The sequence below is a fragment of the Heterocephalus glaber genome, unplaced genomic scaffold, assembly GCF_053883595.1.
Source record: "Heterocephalus glaber isolate CG9 unplaced genomic scaffold, H.glaber_assembly_v1.0 deba00001594, whole genome shotgun sequence".
Lineage (NCBI taxonomy): Eukaryota > Metazoa > Chordata > Mammalia > Rodentia > Bathyergidae > Heterocephalus > Heterocephalus glaber.
Window position 1 is genome coordinate 13,705,160 of NW_028258369.1, and position 20,737 is coordinate 13,725,896.

General features: G+C 47.2%; 1 protein-coding gene across 2 annotated transcripts in view; it reads right to left on the reverse strand.

The window, feature by feature from the left end:
* Positions 1 to 92: 92 nt before the first annotated feature.
* The window catches only part of Txlng (taxilin gamma), a 46,830-nt gene continuing 26,185 nt past the window's right edge, over positions 93 to 20,737 (reverse strand). For both annotated transcript variants that reach the window (XM_004866128.3, XM_004866127.3), the window contains exons 4-10: positions 14,270 to 14,440; positions 12,803 to 12,997; positions 10,017 to 10,136; positions 8,419 to 8,493; positions 6,630 to 6,722; positions 3,651 to 3,746; positions 93 to 3,068 (exon numbers count right to left, since the gene is read on the reverse strand). In XM_004866128.3, coding sequence (XP_004866185.1) covers positions 2,703 to 3,068; positions 3,651 to 3,746; positions 6,630 to 6,722; positions 8,419 to 8,493; positions 10,017 to 10,136; positions 12,803 to 12,997; positions 14,270 to 14,440 — 1,116 coding nt within the window. In that variant the 3' untranslated portion in view covers positions 93 to 2,702. The remainder of the gene's footprint in view (positions 3,069 to 3,650; positions 3,747 to 6,629; positions 6,723 to 8,418; positions 8,494 to 10,016; positions 10,137 to 12,802; positions 12,998 to 14,269; positions 14,441 to 20,737) is intronic.

Below are 20,737 nucleotides of genomic sequence, written 5' to 3' on the forward strand. Positions count from 1 at the left end.
TCTCCCTTTCCTTGAAGGGAAATGGGTAAAGTTGTACCTTTGGACTTGTGCGATTCAGGCCACATGAGTAACAAAAGAATACACAGAAGCTGTTAAATTTATCATACATATTTACTTAATCTATACAGAATCGAGTAGATAAAATCAATTCACATTAGTGAAAAATCTACAAAATGTCTTTGAAAAGCAACACAAGACTGCCTCTTAACAATTCGTATCCTCATGAAAGACGTGGGCTGTAAAAATAAAGCAGTGTGTTTAGCACAAACTAGAGATAATCTGCATCATTTTTTCACAGTTATTTCCATCTACAGTCTGAAAGAGGTAGATTTTTCTGCAACACCTGAGAATTGAATTGTGATAACCAGGTGTGATAAAGGCAGTTGCATACATAACTAAAACATACTGATCTTGAGACCAAGAAACGCACTCTACAAGTCAGGGTGAAACGGTCTGTTACCCAAGACCCATTCTCCTACACTGTGGGGTCTGCTGCCACTATAAATAACACATACAAACATGGTGCACCAAAGGCAGTTGGCATGATTTCGAGCATTGCATCAACCTTCTGGGACAGCCTAGCAGTGTTACAGTGTTCTAGAACACGGGACACACAGGGCTTGCTACGAAGCCACAACACTAGGCTGCTGGGGCGATCACTTCAGGGGTCCCATTTGTGTTTATTCACAGGGTGATGGGAGGAAAGATTCTGAGTGCATTCCCAGACAGGATCCATATCCTTTAAACACCATGGTAGCATCTAGCTAAAAATACATGGAACCCAAAAGCAGCAGGCCAAGTACTGTTAAATCACATTGCTTTATAAAGCCCTTGAAAATATGCAACAGGTCCAAGATTTACAGTCTTCCACACAGGACAGGCACCACAAAAGAGCATGGTGAGCTACATACATGGCTTGCTACAAAGTTAAGAGGGGTACATCCAGCAGAGTTGTGTGAAATGTGATCATGAGTACTGATTTTAAGGTAGATTATGTTTTGAATAGATACCTTCATTTCCCCCGAAGCAGTCCAGGGTTCCAGCTAATAGCTGAAGGGGGGAGGGTATGTATAACAGGCTTTTGGGGAGCACAGGTTGTTTTGGCTTCCAGCTCATTGTGACAAGGTAGTCAGATAACGTACTGTACTCCACAAATTTCTTCTCCACTGTCTGGCCCCTTGATTAACAAAGACTGATGGTGGAAGCTCAGATACATAATCCTTTACTCCAGGCACTATTTCCCAGCTGTTGGACAATTTTCAAGTTTTTCAACCCAGTTTAGACCGGGAATGTGACAGGACTTTACAAATAAAACTTTTAACAAAGAGAAAACCATTTTAACTGGACCAAATGGAGTTTATTCAGTCCAGTAAGCAGTTTAACAGATGTCAGTTTGATATTCTCAGTGGAATATGCTCACATCAGCTCTACCAGAACCTTTTATTTATTTTGTGAAGTACTCTATTGCAGTTACACCAGGCTTCCTGGGGCAGCCTGATCGTACTTATTTGCATAACCGAGTCACAGTCAACACTGAAGAAAACAAAGGGAAGTTCAAGAACCAATTCAAGAGCTATGTGCTTAATTCTAAAATTTCCCCCTTTCCAAGCATAGAGACCTTGATAATACTGGGTTGTTTTTTTTCTCTTTGAAAACAAGACAGTAATAAAGGAAGGAGAAACAGACTTGAAAGCCAAGTTACAGGTCCTGACTATGGAGACACTCTGCCAAGTTTTCCCAAGGTAAAAATGCTGGTTCCAGTGTTTCTCTTCTGGAAGTGAAATCACTTTCACACTTTTAAGTGCTGATCCATAATTTAAATTCCCTTTTTAAGGAAGGAAAACAAAACCCTTGATTACTTTCCTGGTTGGACTCTTATGAAACTGAACAACATTCAAAATAGCCAGAAGGTGGCGGAGGAACTTCTGCCTAGCAAAAGCCACACAAAGGTTTGCCCCTGCTGTTTTAATGGCTTGCTGTGCAAGTGGAGAGCTGCAAACCTGAGTGCCAATGGAGCTGAGCGCGGCCACCTCTCAGGTGGGCCCTGTTACCACGCTGGGCAATAACTTGGAACCAAAGCACCGAGCCCAGCGTTGTGTCCGACGCTGCACCTCACATACTGCTTTGTTTGCAAATGCCCCCATGTACAAGTTCTGCCAAAACCTGGAGGTCAAGGCTCATGGCTGTCTCGCTTAGTCAAGTGAGACAAATACCAGAAAACTAGTTTGAATCAAATATGCTATGCTAGTTTCTGACCCAACACTAGTTTTATTTTTCACATGGCATTAGACCAAAACTAATCGTCTTGGTATTTTTTTAAGTAATATTAATGGGGGGCCGAACTGTTTTAATTCTATTTTCACAACAGGGTTCCCTCAATGGTCATCCCTGTCTTGAGTGCAATTACTTAGGAAACTTATATGCAAGGAGCAGAAAGGAGAAAAGACAAAGTAGTGAATACATGCATTCCAATGATGGGGAAACTGAGGCAGATGTGCACCATAGCTGACAGGAATTTATAGAATAAAACTATTCAAAACTGCTAAGCAGCTTCCTGTACCACATAAATCCAGTAGTTCTAAGAAAATACAGATATGGTAGAAAAAGTAAGAAAATTTTCACCACAAAACCAATAGTTACTACTAACAGAGAAAGTTATACATAAAATAGATCTCTCAACATAGCGGGGAGCACGCTTCACCCTAGTCAATAGACTCGACACAGGGGGCTCCGATGCCTGGAGCAGGGTCCAGACCCCGGGGCTTCTGTGGGGCTGTGCCGCCCTCGCCTCCATCAGCACCCCCATCTGCGGCCTGGGGCTCCAGCTGCGGGCCTGGGGCTCCTCCTCGGGAGGAAGTGTTCAGCTCCTTGTGAGCATCCAGGGCAGCGCCAGGCTGCGGCGCGGGTGCCACCAAGTCCCCATCTGCCACTTTGACAGAGACCTGCTCTTTGAGGACTTCCACCTTCTCATTGAGCTCATTTCTCTCTGTCTGAAGAGCCCTGCACAACTTCTCTAGCCGCTCCAGCTTTATCTGAAAGGCCTTGTACTCTTTATCACGGACAGTTTTCTAAAAGAGAAAAAACAGTCAGCAACCTCTGCACACAAGAAAATGAGTGCACCACCTGGGAAGCCTGTCTCAGCACCTAGTGAACCTGTGCAGGTGTGGGGCCCAGCACCCTGTACACAGTACACACAGGGATGAGCTTGGTGCCGCCCCTGGGGCAAGGTTAACTCACTCAAGTCACCCAGGAGCCTGGCAAAAGCCACTTTCTAAAACGTTCTGGGAGTTCAAACTTACTAGGACTAGCAGATAGAAAAACAACTATTTCTTAAGACATGAAATTCTGAGGCTGCAAGTTATACATGTAGCTTTACAAAACCAGAACAAGTCTCAGGGTGCTTTTCTGGGAGACTACATCACAACACAAAGGCACCGCCCAAGGTGGGAGCCCGAGCCCGGGTGGGCACCGCTGCTGGGGCCCAGACATCTGGTGGAGGGGGAGATGGAGGCACTCGGACAGTCTTGGGGCCGTCCGCTCACACCTCACTGCCACGGAGGACTGCAACATCCTGTGACGTCCTGACACATGGCCCTGTCCTCACAGATACCTGAATTTAATGAGTGCCCAGGACTAGGAAACACTCTCACCTCTTCAGCCATTTGCAGAAGTGCTTTGTTATTGTTTTCCCACTTGGTGCGCCATATTATTGTTTCTTTTTCCAGCTTTTTAATTTTCTTTGTCATCTGTGAATCAACACAATTGCAAATTTAAGCTCTAAATTCCACTTCTTATATCTATTTCCTGTCCCACCACAACAATGTTTGGAAGCTGGGTGTGGTGGCACACACCGGTGATCCCAGCATTTCAGAGGCTGAGGCAGGAGGATCGCTTTCAGTTCTAGGCCAGCCTGGGCTACAGAGCGAGACCCTGTCTCAAAAACACACACACACACACACACACACACACACACACACACACACACACACACACACACACGTTTGACTGTCAGGCTACCTCCCGAGCGAGACCCTGTCTCAAAAAACCACACACACACACACACACACACACACACACACACACACGTTTGACTGTCAGGCTACCTCCCAGCACTGCACGTGCCTTTATAGCACACTGTCATCTGGGCAGCAGAACTTAGCTCAGAAGCTCCTAGGGTGGAGCCAAAGTCAGATTCCAGAGGGGGCAGCTTCCAGCTGAGACTGGAGTGGAGCCTTCACTTTTCGAAGGGGCAGCAAGAGGCCAGAACGCATCCTTCATAAGTAGTGCTGAAAACTGTCCGTGTTTGTGGGTTCCAACTCCTCAGCCTCCTGGACATTCTTCAGGCCCACAGAGAAGTGGTGCTTTCCCATAGCCTCTCCCTCAGGCTGCGCTCAGCCTCACAACTCCATGCTCTTTTACTTCAGATTTGGCTGAAGAGAAAGTGGGCCCCAAACTTCGGGGAAAGTTCTCAAGCCCCTGCTAGGAGAGCTCAATTTTCAGAAATAACCCGAGACTGCCACTGCCTGTCAGCCACCTTGTGACAGCTCTGTCCCAGCTATGGCTCACACACCCGCTCTGGGCCTGGTGTGCTGGCAGGGCGACTAGACCAGGCCGGCGGCAGTGCCATGCCAGAGGTGACTGCCACACGGCTCGGTGACCTGAGACAGGCTGCAGACAGAGTGCTGTGGTGTCCTCTGTAGCCACTAACAGGAACGTGCTGGTCCCGAGCTCTGTTACCCCCAGAGGGTCCCCTGCAAGGACTGGTCAGCCCTGCCAGACAGCAGGTCTAAAGCTGGCTCCAGGCGAGACCTGAGCCCGGGCCAGCTCGTTCTCGTGCACGTCAGGACAGGTCTGTCTGTGAGCACTTCCTGAAGTGAAGGCAGAGAGGCAAAGCCAAGTTCAATTTCTCCACTGTCACTGACCCAATGGGGCCATTTACCCCAGAGGCTCCCAGCCACTATGCAGGACTAAGTCACAGCTGTCATCTACCAAATGCTTACAAGCACCAGGCACCACTGTACTTCTCAGAAGCAATTTTTTTTACTTTATTTAATCCACATACACTTAATATAGTTATTTATATGGCTGGAGTTTTGTCTGCCATCTCAACATTTTTTTAAAAAGCATTCACTTTGGCTAGGTGTAGTAGCATACTCCTGTAGTTCCAGCTACCTAGGAGACTGAGGCAGGAGGAAGTCAAGGCCAGCATGGGCAAATAATGAGATCCCATTCTCAAAAGAAAAACAAGGGGCCAGGGATTTAGCTCAGTGGTTCTGGCGCCTGCCCGGCAAGTGCAAGGACCCGAGTTCAATCCCCGGTACCTAAAAAAAAAAAAAAAAAAAAAAAAAAAACCTCCAATTTAAAGGGAAGTCACTAAGTAAAATGAGAATGGATATGTATGGATAGAACAACATATTTTGGCTCTCAGAGGCTGAGGCAAGCAGATGGCAAGTTCATGCCCAGAATGGGCAACTTAGCACCCTGTCTCAAAAAAGGGTGAGGGATATAGTTCAAAGGGTTTCAATGAGGTGCTATCAAAAGATACAGTAAATGTTTAGAGTTTTAAAAATTCATTACACCCAGGTGGGGTGGTACATGCCTGTAATCATAATCCCAGCACTCAGGAGGCTGAGACAGGAGGAGTGTCGAAAATTCAAGGCCAGCCTGGTCTACATAGTGAGTTCAAGGCCAGCCTAGACTACATAGCAAGACCCTGTGTCAAAAAAAAAATTGCAGCATAAGACCCACTGCCATTAATGCCCCTCAAAATACTTTGTGAAGCAGTTCTGGAAGAACTCTTTAATGAGAGTCCAGTGCTGTCATGGCTGCCTCCATGTCCTGAAGTGATTCAAAGTGTTTGCCTTTCATAGTCATTTTGACTTTGGGGAAGAGCCAGAAGTTACACGGTACCAGATCCGGTGAATAAGCTGGGCAAAGACACCTGTGATATTCTCACACCCTGACTTTCCAAGTTGGATGGCGCTCACACCTTGGAAAGACCCTCAAAACAGGAGTCCAGAGCTGCTGCAGAAAGCAGCATGAGCAATGGGACAGGTGTGCTCAAAGGCAGGCAGGACAGTACCTGGAGGGGAATTCACTGCAGCATGTCTTACTGTGTTACCTTTTTGCTCTTTAGCTTGATATCAATATCTCTCTGCTTAATACAGACAGAGAAATGCAACAGAAGCCAAAGTAAAGGTTTGGCTTGGGAAGGGAAGGATTCAGTAGATGTAAAAGAAAGAGAAAACGAAAAGGTTAAGGTAGAGTAGAAATAGCAAAGTATATTCTTCTAAGCATGGATGTCCTTATTCTCCAGGTACAGAATTTTGTAAGATTGAGGAGTGATCTTCCCAAGCAATTAAAACAACAAAGAAAAAGCCACCTTGTTCCCAACAACAAAGTGTTTAATCAAGGCATTCACTGTTGTAGATTAGAATTCTAAGAGCATAGCAATCATTAGCTACTCGGGATATGTTGAGGTCAAAATGACCGAATATTCCCCCGGAGAATCACAAAAGATAAAATGAAGATGGTGTTACAACATTAAGCTCATCCAAGTATTAAGCATGCTTGAAAGAGGGTATCTAAAGTCCTTTTTATGTAACAGTCTATTAAAAACATACAAATACCTTTTCCATCTCCTGCCTGAAGGTTGTAAACAATTCATTGCTTTTTGCCATAGTAGTCTGGAATTCTTCAAACTTATCCATATAAAGAGAAAGCTACAGAAAAAAATATGAAAGAGATTGAGTTCCAGGTAAACAATTCAGATTCAGAAATTTTCAAAATCTAATACGGTCACGAGTTACTGTGTTACATAACAGAAGAAAGAACAATTGCACACCGAGTCTGTGGACTGCAGACATGGGGTGGGACCCTTGGGGGGTTCTGCAGGTGTTGTTCTAGCGTGTTTCAAATGCAGACCCACTTGCTCCCCGCCATCATCCTGGTGACCCCGGTGCTCTACATGAGCGACTGTTCTTGGGAAAAGCCTCATCAGCACTGGCACGGCACTCCCTGGCGTGGGCTGCACAGCAGAGCCACATGGGCAGGCTGGGGGGGGGGCGGTTTCACAAGGCGAGAACACCCGAGGCGGCAACTCCACTCTGGGAACGTCTACCTTCCAGCGGAGAAGCAGCACCAAGGCCAGCAGAGTGCAAAGCAGCCCCCCTCCTCTCTCCATCAGGACAGCAGTGCGAGCAGAAGGCACGGCCAGGGCCGAGGGCGGGCCTCGCATGGCTGCAGGGCCTCAGTGGAGACCGCCTCCTGTCATCACACTGCGGTCTCTCGGTGGGGGAACATGGAGTACTTGGGAGTCTCGGGGACGGAGAAGCCACGGGCAGTGCGGCAGGGATGGGCAGGTGGTGGAGGCGGCTGCACTGACATGGCCGCAGAGGCCGGGCTGGCGTCGGCGAGCTGCCCTTCTAGCACTGGGCTCCAAAGCTGCCGAGGACCAACACCCAGGGAAAGGCCCACCGTGGCAGTCACTTGTGGCAACTGCCATCGCGGCCGGACTCCGGCCCAGGCCTGACCGTGACACTAGGAGATGGTCAGCCAGGGCTGTGAGGTGACCGGGAAGGATGGCCCTGACTGGCCAGGTGCACGGGCTGCTGAGCCAGCTCCTCCCAAGTCGGGAGGCCATGCTGCGAGGCTCGGGCTGGCCTTCCCCGATAGGTGCACTTGCCAACTAGCGCCCCTAAACATGAAAACCAAAGTGCCTTCACCCAACGGAACGCAATCCAGCTAGCTGAAAAGGTGCAAATGCCTCGTTCTGCCTGTCTGGAAAGATGCAGAAGTCCTTCTCATGCCTTGGCTAAGGTGGCCAGAGGCCGGGAGAGGGCTAGGAAGGGGCGGCCCAAGCAGAGTGCCACCGCCAATCGGTGTGCAAGGCAGGCCTTGCACCCCCACGTGGTTCTGCAACACTTCTGTGCTCACAACACAAAATCTAAAGTCACTCCGTTAAACTATGAAGTTATCATTTTATAGGTCAAAGAAGTACCTTGACTTCTTCAGTGATTTCATGATTCCATTTGATATCAAAAAAGTAATACCTGAAAATTAATTTTCCTTAAGTGGGTCATTAGGTGACAGATGGGAACAGACTGAGAAATGGAGGAAGTATCTAGTATCATGGAAGGGGGGCACTGGAGACAGTGTGACCAACTGTCCCAGTCTGCCTAGGCTTCTGGGACACAGGACTTGCAGCACTAAAACCAGGAAAGTCCTTGGCAAACAGGGATAAGCTGGTCACCTGGAATGAAGAGGACACCTCCACGAGGAACGTGTGAGCTCTTCCTCAGTCTGGCCAACTGGCTGGGAAGTGGTGAGACCCCTTACAGCAACAGGACAGACACTCAAGGTGGGTAGCAAAGGAGCCCTACGAGTTTCCTCCAGTTCTGTGCCCTGCTGTCCAGTTACCTGCTGTTTTAGCTGTACTTCTTGCTGTTTCATTTGTTCGTATTTGTGCCTCGATTCTGTGGCTTCTTTTAGTAACTGGAAAACAGAAACATGCTGGCAAAATCCTAATAGTAAACGACCACACACTCAGGCTACAACCCTCTGCTCACAGTCTGGACAAGAACCGTCTTCAGAGGGGCCGTTTCCCGCCATCTCCCACCAGTTCCACCTGTCAGCACTCAGGGACAGAGGGGCAGTCTTACTGCTTCAGTGGAAAAAGGACGCTGGAGGCCTCAGAAAATTCACAAAGCTCAGGGCTGAATTGTGTTCTAGGTGAAAATACCTACATGTCTAGCATTAGCAGAAAACACAGCTAGGAATCTTGACATTATTTGCATGAGGGACAAAGCCCCTATACTCCCTGAGAGGAAGAAGAAACCAGGTGATGAAAGGGTGTGGAGCACAGTAATGAAATCCGGGACCCATTTTCTGTACACTTTTGTTTTTAAACAGGACAGAAGAATGGGCGCTTTCATTTCTATACTTGAGTTTTTAGGAAATGTATAAAGTTGCCTAAAGTAAAATGTCACTGTCCAAAGAAGCCTTCAAAGTCCTGCTGAACCAACCAGAAAGTACACGCCCATAATTGTGTGTTTGTGTAAAATTTACACTCTAGCTCTGGAAATGCTAATCATCCCACCCCTTCAGTGGCACAATGGCTAGCCTTGCCAGGACTGCAGAAGCACGCAGCAGAAACAATGGTAGGAAAGCGTCTCTGCACCCTCCGCACAGCAGGGCAGCACAGGAGGGCTGGCGAGGGGTCTTTCCAATGCATGTTCTAACCATCTCTCCCTGGACCGCTGTGCTGGACAAGCACAGAGAGCTGGATTTGCAAAGTCCATCCCCAAAGAGATGTCACTGTCTTTGGGTACTGGCGGGCAACAGAATCTGAACATGTACTCTAACAGCAATGCTGAGGGACTGAGCCACAGAGAGTTTTGGGAACATTTCATCAAAAACTTCTACCGAAGCAACCAAAGGTTTCCCTAGCTTGACACTGTCTGTTTGAAAAAATCTGAGATAGTTATAGGAAACGAATGTTTATAAGTTTGATGTTCGCTTGAATTGCCAAATTTGTCTTAAACCTGCTAAGGAGTAAAATAAATAGTCTTTTAAGTAGAGAAAAACCAGACAAGTGCAGGTCTTTAAAATAACATGGTCCAGGGGCCAGCGACTTAGCTCAGTGGCGCCGCCACCTGCCTCGCAAGTGCAAGTTCCCGAGTTCCATCCCCAATACCCAAGAAAAAAATAAATAAAATAATATGGTCCAACCTCTCCAGTATATTTTCTAAACAAAAAGTTAAACAGAAATAGGGCCAGGGATTTAGCTCAGTGGTTCCGCAGCCTGCCTCGCAAGTGCAAAGTCCCGAGTTCAATCCCAGATACCAAAAAAAAAAAAACCACAAAAGTTAAACAGAAATAAACAGGTAAATGCTTTCTGTGACAAAAAACTAGCGTCCCCCAGGTGCAACATTAAATGGAGAGTAACTTTAAATGTTTTAAATGGCTTTAAAATTTGGCAATGATTTCTTGCTTTGTTTTGAAGAAATAGAACTTACAAACTCTCGCTCTCTCTGGTGCTTCTCATCAGCTTCTTTTATCAGCTGCGTCGTCTGCTGAAGTTTGGCATCCACGAGCTGTTGCTGCAGTTCCTTATGCTTGAACACTTTGTCAATGTGCTGAGGGAAAAGCCAAAGTCCTCCATCACTTCTGAAGGCAGGCACACGAAGCGGAGGAGACCCCGGAGTATGGCCCACCAGGGACACCCCCTCTCCCAGCCCTCAAAGGGGGCTCTCTGGCCCCGCCCACAGGACACACATCAGCCAGTCTCAGTCCCCAGACCCCCTTCTGTCCACTGAAATAAGCCTCACACTCCATCAAGACAAGGACGGGAGAGTGGGGCACATACGAAGTCCAGATAGCATGTCCTTAATTCCTTCTGTCTGCCCAGTTTCCTCACAACCTGATCTGATGGCACAAACGGGCAGCATGCAACCCTCGAAGTGGCTGGCTGGCGGTCCGTTCCTTCAAATTCCTGCCCCAGGGACTCTTGAGAGCCCATACCCGGGGGCAGGATGACAAAGCTGGGACAGTACTGCAAAGGCAGAAGCACGCAATGGCTTGGAGCCAGGCACAGACTGGACATGGCATGGCCACGTGGCTAGGGATGGACGCAAAGTCATCAGATGCGGGCAAGGCCTATCGACCAAGGAGAGTGCCAGCGCCCCAAGTGGGGTAGTCACTCCCTTCTGACCAAAGAAAGGCCACTCATCAGGTTCAAATTAGTAAAAGCAGAAATATGATTTAAGCCTGAGTTTCAAATTCACTACATCTATGAGGAGGTAGACTGTCATACTATACAAAACAAAGAATCAGTTTAAAAATTAGGGCTTTATTAATCTAATAAAAGGAAAGTAACTTTCCAGACACCCCCCAAATTCTCCAATAAACACACTTCAAGAATTAAAAAGGAGAAAACATTTTAGAAACATGAGATATATAAATCAGTGAGACAGGTGGACCATTATTTGGATCTTGATCCAAATTTTTTTTTAAAAAGAGACAAGCAAAAACATGAATAGTAACTAGGTAATTTTTAATAATTTGCTGTGAAAATGATATTGGGGTTATGCTAGGCACTCAAATGTCTATGAATGGAATACTATGACACCTGGGTTGCTTCAAAACAATCCAGGTGACCGCCACCTGCCTCCCAAGCACAAGGACCAGAGTTCGATCCCCGGTACCAAAAAACTAAATGAAACAAATAAAACAATCCAGACAAATACAGATGAAACTGATCTCAGTGCTTAAGCCAACAAGCCAGGTGATGTATTCTCTGCTTTCTGAAGCTCCCAATTTTCCATAATGATTAAGTAATTTTTAAAAACAGCAGCTGAGCATGGTGGCGCACTCCTGTAACCCCAGCTCTCGGGAGGCAGAGGCAAGAGAATCACTTTGAGTTCAAGGCCACCCTGGGATACATAGCAAGACCGTCTCAAAAAAATAAAACACAAATCCTGCGCGTGGTGGCACATACCATTAATCCCAAACACTCTGGAAGGCTGAGGAAGGAGGGGTGCAAGCTCAAGCCCAGCCTTGGCAATTTAGCAACTTAGGATCTCAAAGTAATAAAGGAGGGCCAGGGAGGTAGCTCAGTGGTGCCACGCCTGCCTGGCAAGCACAAAGTCCTCAGTTCGATCCCCGGTACCGAAACTATATATATCAAAATTATGAAGGGCTGGGGACGTAGCTCATTGTGAAGGCCCTGGGTTCAATCCTTTGTAGCATTAAAAAAAGAAAAGCAAAGTCTGGTGAGAATGATCAAAAAAATCTTGAAACAGTTTTTGAGGGTCTGTAACACTGTAAATGAAGAGAAAGGTGCAAATTGGATAAAGTAGGAAAGAGATGCCACCATCGTTTTTTCTACCAGAATCAGCTATTTCCATCTATCTGTGTAAGGACACAAGCCACAGGAAAGCTTGTCCTTCTATCCCTTGGAGCCAGAGGGCGCACCTGCCTGTGTTCTTCCCAACAGGAGGCGAGTGCCCTGACTAGGTCCACTAAACTAAGCTGTGCTGCAGTGTGTAGGAGGGGCCAGAGGCAGCTTCTTTTTCCCTTAAATAGTAGAAAATCCTCATTAAAAACAACATCATGTGGCTGGGGTTTAGCATGCACACAGCCCTAGGTCTGATCCCAACATCAAAAATAAAGAAAGCAAGGGCCAGGGATTTAGCTCAGTGGTTCCACTCCCTGCCTCGAAAGCAAAAGGTCCCAAGTTCAATCCCTGGTACCAAAAAAAGTAAGTAAAATAAAAATAGAAATAAAGAAACCGAAATTAAAAAGGGTTAAGGTGCAGCTCCACAGAGCAGGAGCCCAGCACACACGAGGCCCTGGTCCGACCCCCGCACTGCACATACACACATTTTTCTTAAAATCTGGAGCTGGGTGCAGCAGCAGAGCACACCTATGGTCCCTGCTACTCAGAAAGTTGAGGCAGGAGGGTCACTTGAGCCCAGGAATTTGTGACCAACCTGGGCAACAGAGCAAGGCCTTGTCTCAAAAGACAAAACAGAAAACTGAAACGTGGCTGTAATGCAATGAGAGTGGCTACTGTCCGGGCATTTCAGGGCCAAACGCTTACTCTGAGTCTGGGTAAGGAAGGGCTCTGTATGTGAGAGCCGCCACCCTCCAGTACCCCACTGGAGGAGGACCAGGTCGAACTCACCATCCTGGGAACCTTCCCTCCCTGCTGACCACCCTTCCACCAGGCATATCCGGAAGCCCTGAGCACAGTCCTGCTGGGCTCCTTGGGACAGGAGGCCAATCTGGTGGGATGCCCTACCTCTTCCCTCAGCGCATACTGCTCGATGAGTTTCTTCAGCTTCTCCCCCAGCTCCATGTTCTCCTGGCGGAGCTTGGCGTTGTGGATGTCATGCTGCTCCAGCTGGGCCTGGATCTCGTTTAAAGTCATCTGGAAATGTGCCGTTGCCTCTTTACGCCGTTCTTCTTCTTCCCGTGCCTGCTGCATATTTTCCTCCTGGTGTCCAAAATAATGTCTGTTACTAGCATGGCCTACAGATAAGACACTCACAGAAGCATATGTTTCGATGTGGGCTCATTCCTGCTCCCTGAAATGCTGCTTCTGAGCTCCAATTCCTCCCCCCAGGCTCTCATTTAAAAGCAAGCTGCTCTTCCCAAGGAGACACAGTAACGCTCTACTCAGAGTGTGATTCGAGCACCTAAAGCCACTGCACTGAGCTACAAGTCTGGGGCTTCTCCTCACAGCCAGCTCCCACTCACTGTTAGCCAGAAGACAGAGCCCGTCCTGCAGCTTCCGTTCTGAGTCACCCCTTCTACTCCCCAAGTGCCAAGGGACAAGTGGAACCCTTATTGTAAAAACTGCAGGTGTTGGGCCTGGGATTTAGCTCAGTGGTTTTACCACCTGCTGCACAAGTGCAAGGACCCGAGTTCGATCCCTGGTACCAAAAAACAAAAAAAAAAGAAACAAGACTGCAGGTGTCAAAAGACCTTTACATGTCTAAATACATCAATCCACTCAAAATGACTTGTCATGGGACAAATAATACCACCCACTTAAGATCTATGTCCAAGGGTTCCAACGAGGACAAGAGAATGACAGTCCGGCCCAGGTGAAGATCCTCTCAGGAGGGCTCCAACCTCAGGGCCGGGGGTGTGCTGGGGGAAGGAAGGGGCACTGCTCAGAGTCCCGCTGGTGGAAGAGGCAGGTTCTCCCATGGCTCAGCTCCGTGCCCTCCTGCCCTGTGCATGCTGGGTTGTCATTAGGCACCTGCTGGCTCTCCCTTGTTAGAATCTGCCAAGGTGCAAGTGCTACCCTAAGATGCCCAGCATCAGAAGCATGGGCAGGGCAGGCAGGGCCCTCCCTGATCCCCAGGAGCCCTGAAGCTCTCCTTGAGGGAGTCTCTGGCTCAGCCTCTTACTTGCCAGCAGCTTCTCATCCCCGGGATCACCTGCATCAGTGCTTGGCAGAGCAGCTCAACTCTGAGCTCCCAAACCACGGCTTTAAGCGAGAGCTACAGTGTGAACAGCAGTCTCACGTCGACTCCCTGTGAGTGATTAGGAGGGAGTTAATCCTTCACAGGAAACCGAAACGAATGGAGAGATTGTTCATCTTATGTCACAGTGGCCTCACATAGCATCAGGCCAAGCAGAGCAGACAGAAGGCAGTGCCCTGCTTGCCACGCAATGGCCGAATTTCCTTCAAATGGGCACAGGGTGATTATAAAGCAGCAGAGTACCTCCTGAAAAACAGAAACACGAATTGACTAACCTTTAAGGTTTTATTGTGACGCTGAAGCTCCCGGCAAAGAGACTCCAGTTTGCTCCTCGCCAAAATAGCCTTGCTGTGCTCGCTCTGTAGGTGAACTTTCTCTTTCACAATCTGGGCTTGCTTCTTCTGCAGAATCTTCATTTGCTTCTGAACGTTCCTGCTCTCTTCCAGCTGAAATCAATAACACTTGTCATTTAGGAAGGACAGCAGCTCAGAGTCGTGGCTGGGAGGACTACAGTAAAGCTGACCCCTCTTCAGGAAGCCAAACACTGGGGCTGGGGCACAGTTCAGGGGGACAGCACTTCCCAAGCAGCAAATACAAAGCCAGAGGGTGTAGTGTAGTATTTTAGTTAAATTGCTTCCAGGCACACAACACTGCCAACCTCCTCTCTTTCCCAGCTGCATCAAGGAAGTAAGCACATCTAGGGCAGGTGGAAATGATCATGAATTTTTTTTTAGATACATTTAATTTTCACAACCTTTTATTATGCATGTTTAGCTTTCTTCTAAAAGCTTTTTAACAGAGGACATCCACAGCCCAGAGACTTTACTAAGTTGCCCAGATTCCACACTTAGGGCTGAGGGGTTGGGGCCCTCGTGACTTCATCGGGGCCTCTTTGGCGTCCCTGCTGAGTCAGCCACGTCCTCCAGTCTGTCTCCCTGCCCAACTCCAGGTGCTGAGCAGAGCTCTTCCTCACTCCAACTCAGTGACTCCCACATCATGGGGGGCTCCAGCTCCAGCTCGGAGTTCTGAACTCATGCCACCCTCCAACAGGGCACCGCCACCCCAGAAGGTCCCGAGCCACTGGCAAGGCCCCAGCTTTGGGCTGCCCTGGGGAAATGAATGCCCACTCTGGCCGCGACGCCAGTGCTGAAGCCGCTCTGAAGCCAGGACCCACACAGCTCCCAGCCCAGCTGTGTCCCAACTGCTTGCGGTCTGCTGCATATTCGTCTCGCCCCTTCCCACCTGTTCAAAGGCATACTGAAATCCAAATATAAAATAGCTTTTATTGCGCTTTGTGTTATTAACACCGAGTTTTATTTTTCTAAACACCACGAGCTGCGGTACGAAATGGTCGTGAAAATCTAGAACTCAGTAAGCAGCACTCAGAGTTCTTTGTGAGGGAAAGGCTACGATTTGAGGTTTGAAGCGAATGAGTCTCTTCCGCGGCTCAGTGCGCACCAGCAGATAAGATGGCAGCCTCACAGATCTCTCCTACAGCTCTTCACCCAAGCGGCAAACGATGCTCACGACTTCCAAAGCAAGAGCGCCATCGTGTGGCCCATCAAGCACACCAAGCGTCCTCCGGCAAGCCGCCGCAGGTACTCGGGAGATAACCCTGGCTCCCTCCAGAGGTTGCCGATCGCCTGACTGCCGCCTGGGGGCAGCAGTACGGGGTCGCAGGCGGCCCGTCCCTAACCCCGCCCCCAGCCCGGGGACACGACCCCAGAATCCTGTACTCAGCATTCCTTGCTTGCCTTCCCAAGTCATTTCTTTCCCCGCGTAGTGCTAAAAAAAACAAAAGCAAAGAAACCTTTTTTGGCTTTAGTTATTCTGACTTTATTGTGACTAGCGCAACTGAGGAATTTTTCTTTTTTTTTTCCATTAAACTTTAGTGGCTACCTGACCATCTTCACACAACTCTAGGATTCTAGGGCTGTAGCTGCACATCAGAGGTTAGAGGACTGCTTTCTATAAAGGGCCAGCAAGTCATTTTAGGCACTGCAGGGTTACATATAGTCTGTCGTGTATTATTTGTTTTTGAACATTTAAAAATATAAAACCTGGCCAGGGATTTAGCTTAGTGGTTCCGCCGCCTGCCTCGAAAGCACAAGGTCTCGAGTTCGATCCCGGGTACAAAAAAAAAAAAGCTATAAAAATATAAAACCATTCTTAGTTGGCAAATGCAAAACCTGGCTGTCCCAGATGCAGCGCACAGCTGCACAGTGCTGGGCCTGCACACCGCGTAGAGGGCGTGCCCAATCTGTCAGGACGCACAGCACAGCGCACCCGCACGCTCCCGGGTTTCCTGAGACAGTCTGTGCGATAAGCTCCCCGTGTTCCATTTCCCGTGACAGTACCACTTCTCCAGAGCAGCCAGCACATCTGATTCCCCACAGCAGTGTGAGAGATCCAGCAGACTACACCCTCTCACCCTCTCCAAAGTGCAGTCTGTTTCCACTTCTTCATTTCTGACACTAGGATGGCCAAAATCTGGCTACTCTCAAAAAACAAACAATGGGCCTTAAAGTATCACCGTATCCTTTTTCTGCTTCCATGCAACGTCTTCCCAACTTTCTCCTGGGTGTGTGTCCTTCTCCTGCTTAACTGTAGGTGTTAAGTATTCTCGATACAAAATCTTCTGTTGTATTTGTCAGAAGAAAGTATGTTCCCCTCAGTTCATAGTCTCTCTTCACTTTCATGTTTTTATTTGTTTATTGATACAGGGTCTCGCTATGCGATCTAGGCAAGCCTTGAACTTCTCTTACACAGCCCAGGCTGCTCTTGAACTTGTGATCCTGTGGCCTCAGCTTCCTGAGTGTTGAGGTTACAGGTGAGAGCCACTAGGTCTGGCTGCTTTTTTTTTTGCTGATGGTAGTAGTCTCTTTCAAATTTCCTTAAAATTTGACACAGAGTCTCACTAAGTCACCCAGGCTGGGCTGGAACTTGATCCCCCTGCCTCAGCCTCCCAGGGTGCTAGGATTACAGGTATGTGCCACCACACCTGGCTGAAAATTCCATTTTTTCCATAAGAATAACACCTTAAGTTCCACTACTACCATAAGAATGGTAATTCTTCCCTAAATGCATCCAGAGATTCCATGAAAGCCTTCAAAATCCCAAACGGAGGAACACCAAAGCCAACAAATTCAAGACCAGCCTCAGTAAGATGTTTTAAAAAAAAAAACCGTATGTGCTTCCTACCCCTAATCTACTAAATTGAACTTAAAATTTATAGAATAAACAGGCCAATATAGTCAATATATTTCTGACACAAAGAAGAGGATCTAGCTACCAAACCTTATCACACAATAACCTGCACAAGCATGAGAGGAAAGAGGCTGCAAGTGCTTCCAGACCACGGTGCAGAATCATGGCACTGGCACCCACTGTGTGCTGCACGTGGGGGCCACGAGGTCTCCCCTGCCCCACTCTGATCTCCACCCCACACTTCTGCGTGGCAGCACAACAAGCAGTGACGCCAGAGGGCACCACGGCAAAAGCACAGCTGGGGTGGGAAGTGAAGATCTCAGAATGCTCCTTGAGAAAAAAGCTCCTCCTTGGTGGCTTCACCGCAATGCGACCTGGACGCTGTGCCTCTTTGGTGAGATGAGTGTTGTCTCAGAAGTGAAGCTTTAGTGCTTTTTCTGAAAACTTTATGCATTTCATCTTTCCTATGTCCAGCACAAATTCATGGCAGAGCGAGATTCCTCACTGGGCAAGACTGCAGTGCGGAAAGTCCGAAAATGAATAGAAGACCACACCCATGCAACCGAGCAAACCCACAGGGTTGGCAGCATCCTAGCTAATTCCCAGGAGCTCAGAAAGATGCGGATTCGTGGGCCAGGCCCGACTTCACGGGTGCCAAGGCCCTGTGGATATCAGGCATCACCGGCCGGTGACTCACGCACTCTCTTGCCCCACGCCTGCTGTCTGCTGCTTCTCGGGCAGCTCTGCCTGTGCCTTTTCCATGGTTTAGTCTTCTGCGGATGGGATGCGTTGCCCGTTTTTGTCTGTGTCCCTTTCTGCACTTCTTGCACAATTCTCCTCATGTGACAGGTGGCAGCAGAGCCTGGCTTTGGTGGCCAGAGGAAGCATGGCTTCCCCAATCCAGAAGTCCATACAGCGTTTCCACCACGGCTGCATCCGGGACTCTTGAGCTACCTGCTATGAGGCCCCAGACCCCACAGGGCACCCAGCAGACGGCACTGGACTGCTCAACACCTGCTGCCCGAAGCTTAGACCACTTCATGAGCCAAAGGAAAGTAAAACTGTCTCTCTTTGGGTTATAAGCAGAGCTGACTGCCTTGAGGCTGCTTGCTGACCAAAAGGATGGTTTGTGATATGGAATAACCTTTCTAACAATAGCTGAAATTACATAAAATTGTAAATGGTAACTCACCTAAGTCTCGCACAAACAACAATTAATTTTAGCATTTATACCAGAACTACTTATTGTAAAAGTTCCCCCACCAGCCTTTCTTCAAAGGGGTCTAAACCTTCCCATTCTTCAATCTGAACAGGGTGGCAGGGTTTCCATGTTGACGCTCCTGCCACAATCCCAAAAAGATAATCAATACTACTTGAAATAGGGCTGGGGATTTAGCTCAGTGGTTGCGCCACCTGCCTTGCAAGTGCAAGGACCGGAGTTCGATCCCCGGTACCAAAAAAAAAACAAAAAAAATTAAAAATTATTCAAAGAAAAGCAATGCAAGGGAAAAAACTATAATAATATTCAAATATAATAGAACTCAACCAAAGCAAAACTGAAAAGTACTTAAACATTTTTCCATATAATTTAAAAAAACATCTCAAGCATTAACAAGACATCAAAGGATGTGATTTGTTTTAGAAAGATTTTCCAAACTAATATTGAACGAATAGTGGTCTGGAAAAAAAAATTCTAATTACCTAGTAGATGCCACATAGGCCAAATTTTTTTAATTTAAATTTCAATAGTCATGTGACACACGATGGAAATATAATCTGAGAAATATGTTATGAGGCAATTTCATCCATGTGTATCGCAAAGTACCACACAGAGTGCCAACTTCTAAGTGCAAACTGAGAAGGTATATGTCATTCATCTGTGGTGGCCCCTGGATATTATCCAAATACGCAGTTAAACACAAGATACAGGGCGGAGGATTTAGCTCAGTGGTTTCGCTGCCTGCTGCGCAGGCTCAAGGACCTGAGTTCGATCCCTGGTACAAAAAAAAAAAAAACACGCGATACATGTGCCTACCACTGGCATAGCAGCACAGTTTTACAGTAAACTCTTTTATATAAGTAGGATTATGCTCCAAAGGATGAAAAGCACAGCATGTTATGATCAGTACCTAAAACAGTAACAGTCATTTATCACACCATCGAGTACTGTGAACTGTACATAGTTGTATGTGCTTCTTCTGGAAACACACCCTTCTCTCCTTTGATCTCAGTGACTCTTCCTTCCCAACCCACTGATGAGCTCCGGCCTAGTCTCTATCTACATCTCTTCCTCTTCCTATTGTTTTAAACACAATCTATATATGGATTCTTTCCAGATTCCAGCCTGTAACTCTGATCTCTCCCCTTCCCCTCCTGCCACCCATACACCTTTGAAACTTTTCTTTGAATTTCAAATTATCAATTATTTGTTTTAATCCTTAATTACTCTTTCAGTTTCTCACACTAGAGAAACTATTCGGTATTTATACACCTGTGTCCTATTTATTTCACTTACAAGGATGGCCTCAATATGCATCCACTTAGCTATAAATGTCTCTAGTTTGTCATTCTTTATGGCTCAGTAGTACTCCATTTTATTAAAAAACCACATCTTCTTTATCCAGTTTCCAGTTGATGGGCACTTGGGCTGTTTCCAAGCTTTTGCTATTACAAACTGTGCCGTTATAAACATGGGGGCACATATATCACTGTGGTGTGATGCTTTTAATTCTCTTGGGAAGATACCCAGCAGGGGGATAGCTAGATCGAATGGGACCTCTAGCCCTAGTTCTTTGAGGTATCTCCATACTGATTTCCACAGTGGCTGCACCAGTCTGCACTCTCACCAGCAATGGAGAAGGGTTCCTTTCTCCCCACACTCCCACTAGCATTTGTTATTGGTTGATTTATTGATAACAGCCATTCTTTCTGGGGTGAGGTAGAATCTCAGTGTTGTTTTCATCTGCATCTCTCGAATAACCAGTGATGCTGAACATTTTTTCATATATTTATTTGCTGCTTTTACTTCTTTGTCTGAGAAGTGTCTGTTCATTTCAGATGCCCACTTTTGAATTGGGTGTTTATATTTGGAGGGTCTGATTTTGTTCAGTTCTTTATATATTCTAGATAGTAGACCTTTGTCTGAGGAACAGCTGGTAAAAATTTTTTCCCACATTGTAAATTGTCTCTTAGCTCTGTTGGTGGTTTCTCTTGCAGTGCAGAAGCTTTTTAATGAGATGAGATCTCAGTTGTTGATTCTTTGTGCTAGTTCCCCTACTACTGAGGTTTTGTTCATAATGTCTTCACCTATGCCAATGTCTTCAAGAGTTCTACCTAGGGCCGGGGATTTAGCTCAGTGGTTTCGCTGCCTGCTATGCAAGCGCAAGGACCTGAGTTCGATACCCGGTACCAAAAAAAAAAAAAGAAAGCTGAGGCAGGAAGAGGCCTGGGCAACATAGTGAGTTCAAGATCATCCTAGACTACATAGCCAGATCCTGTGTCAAAAAACCAAAATAGAGCTGGGCATACCGATGCAC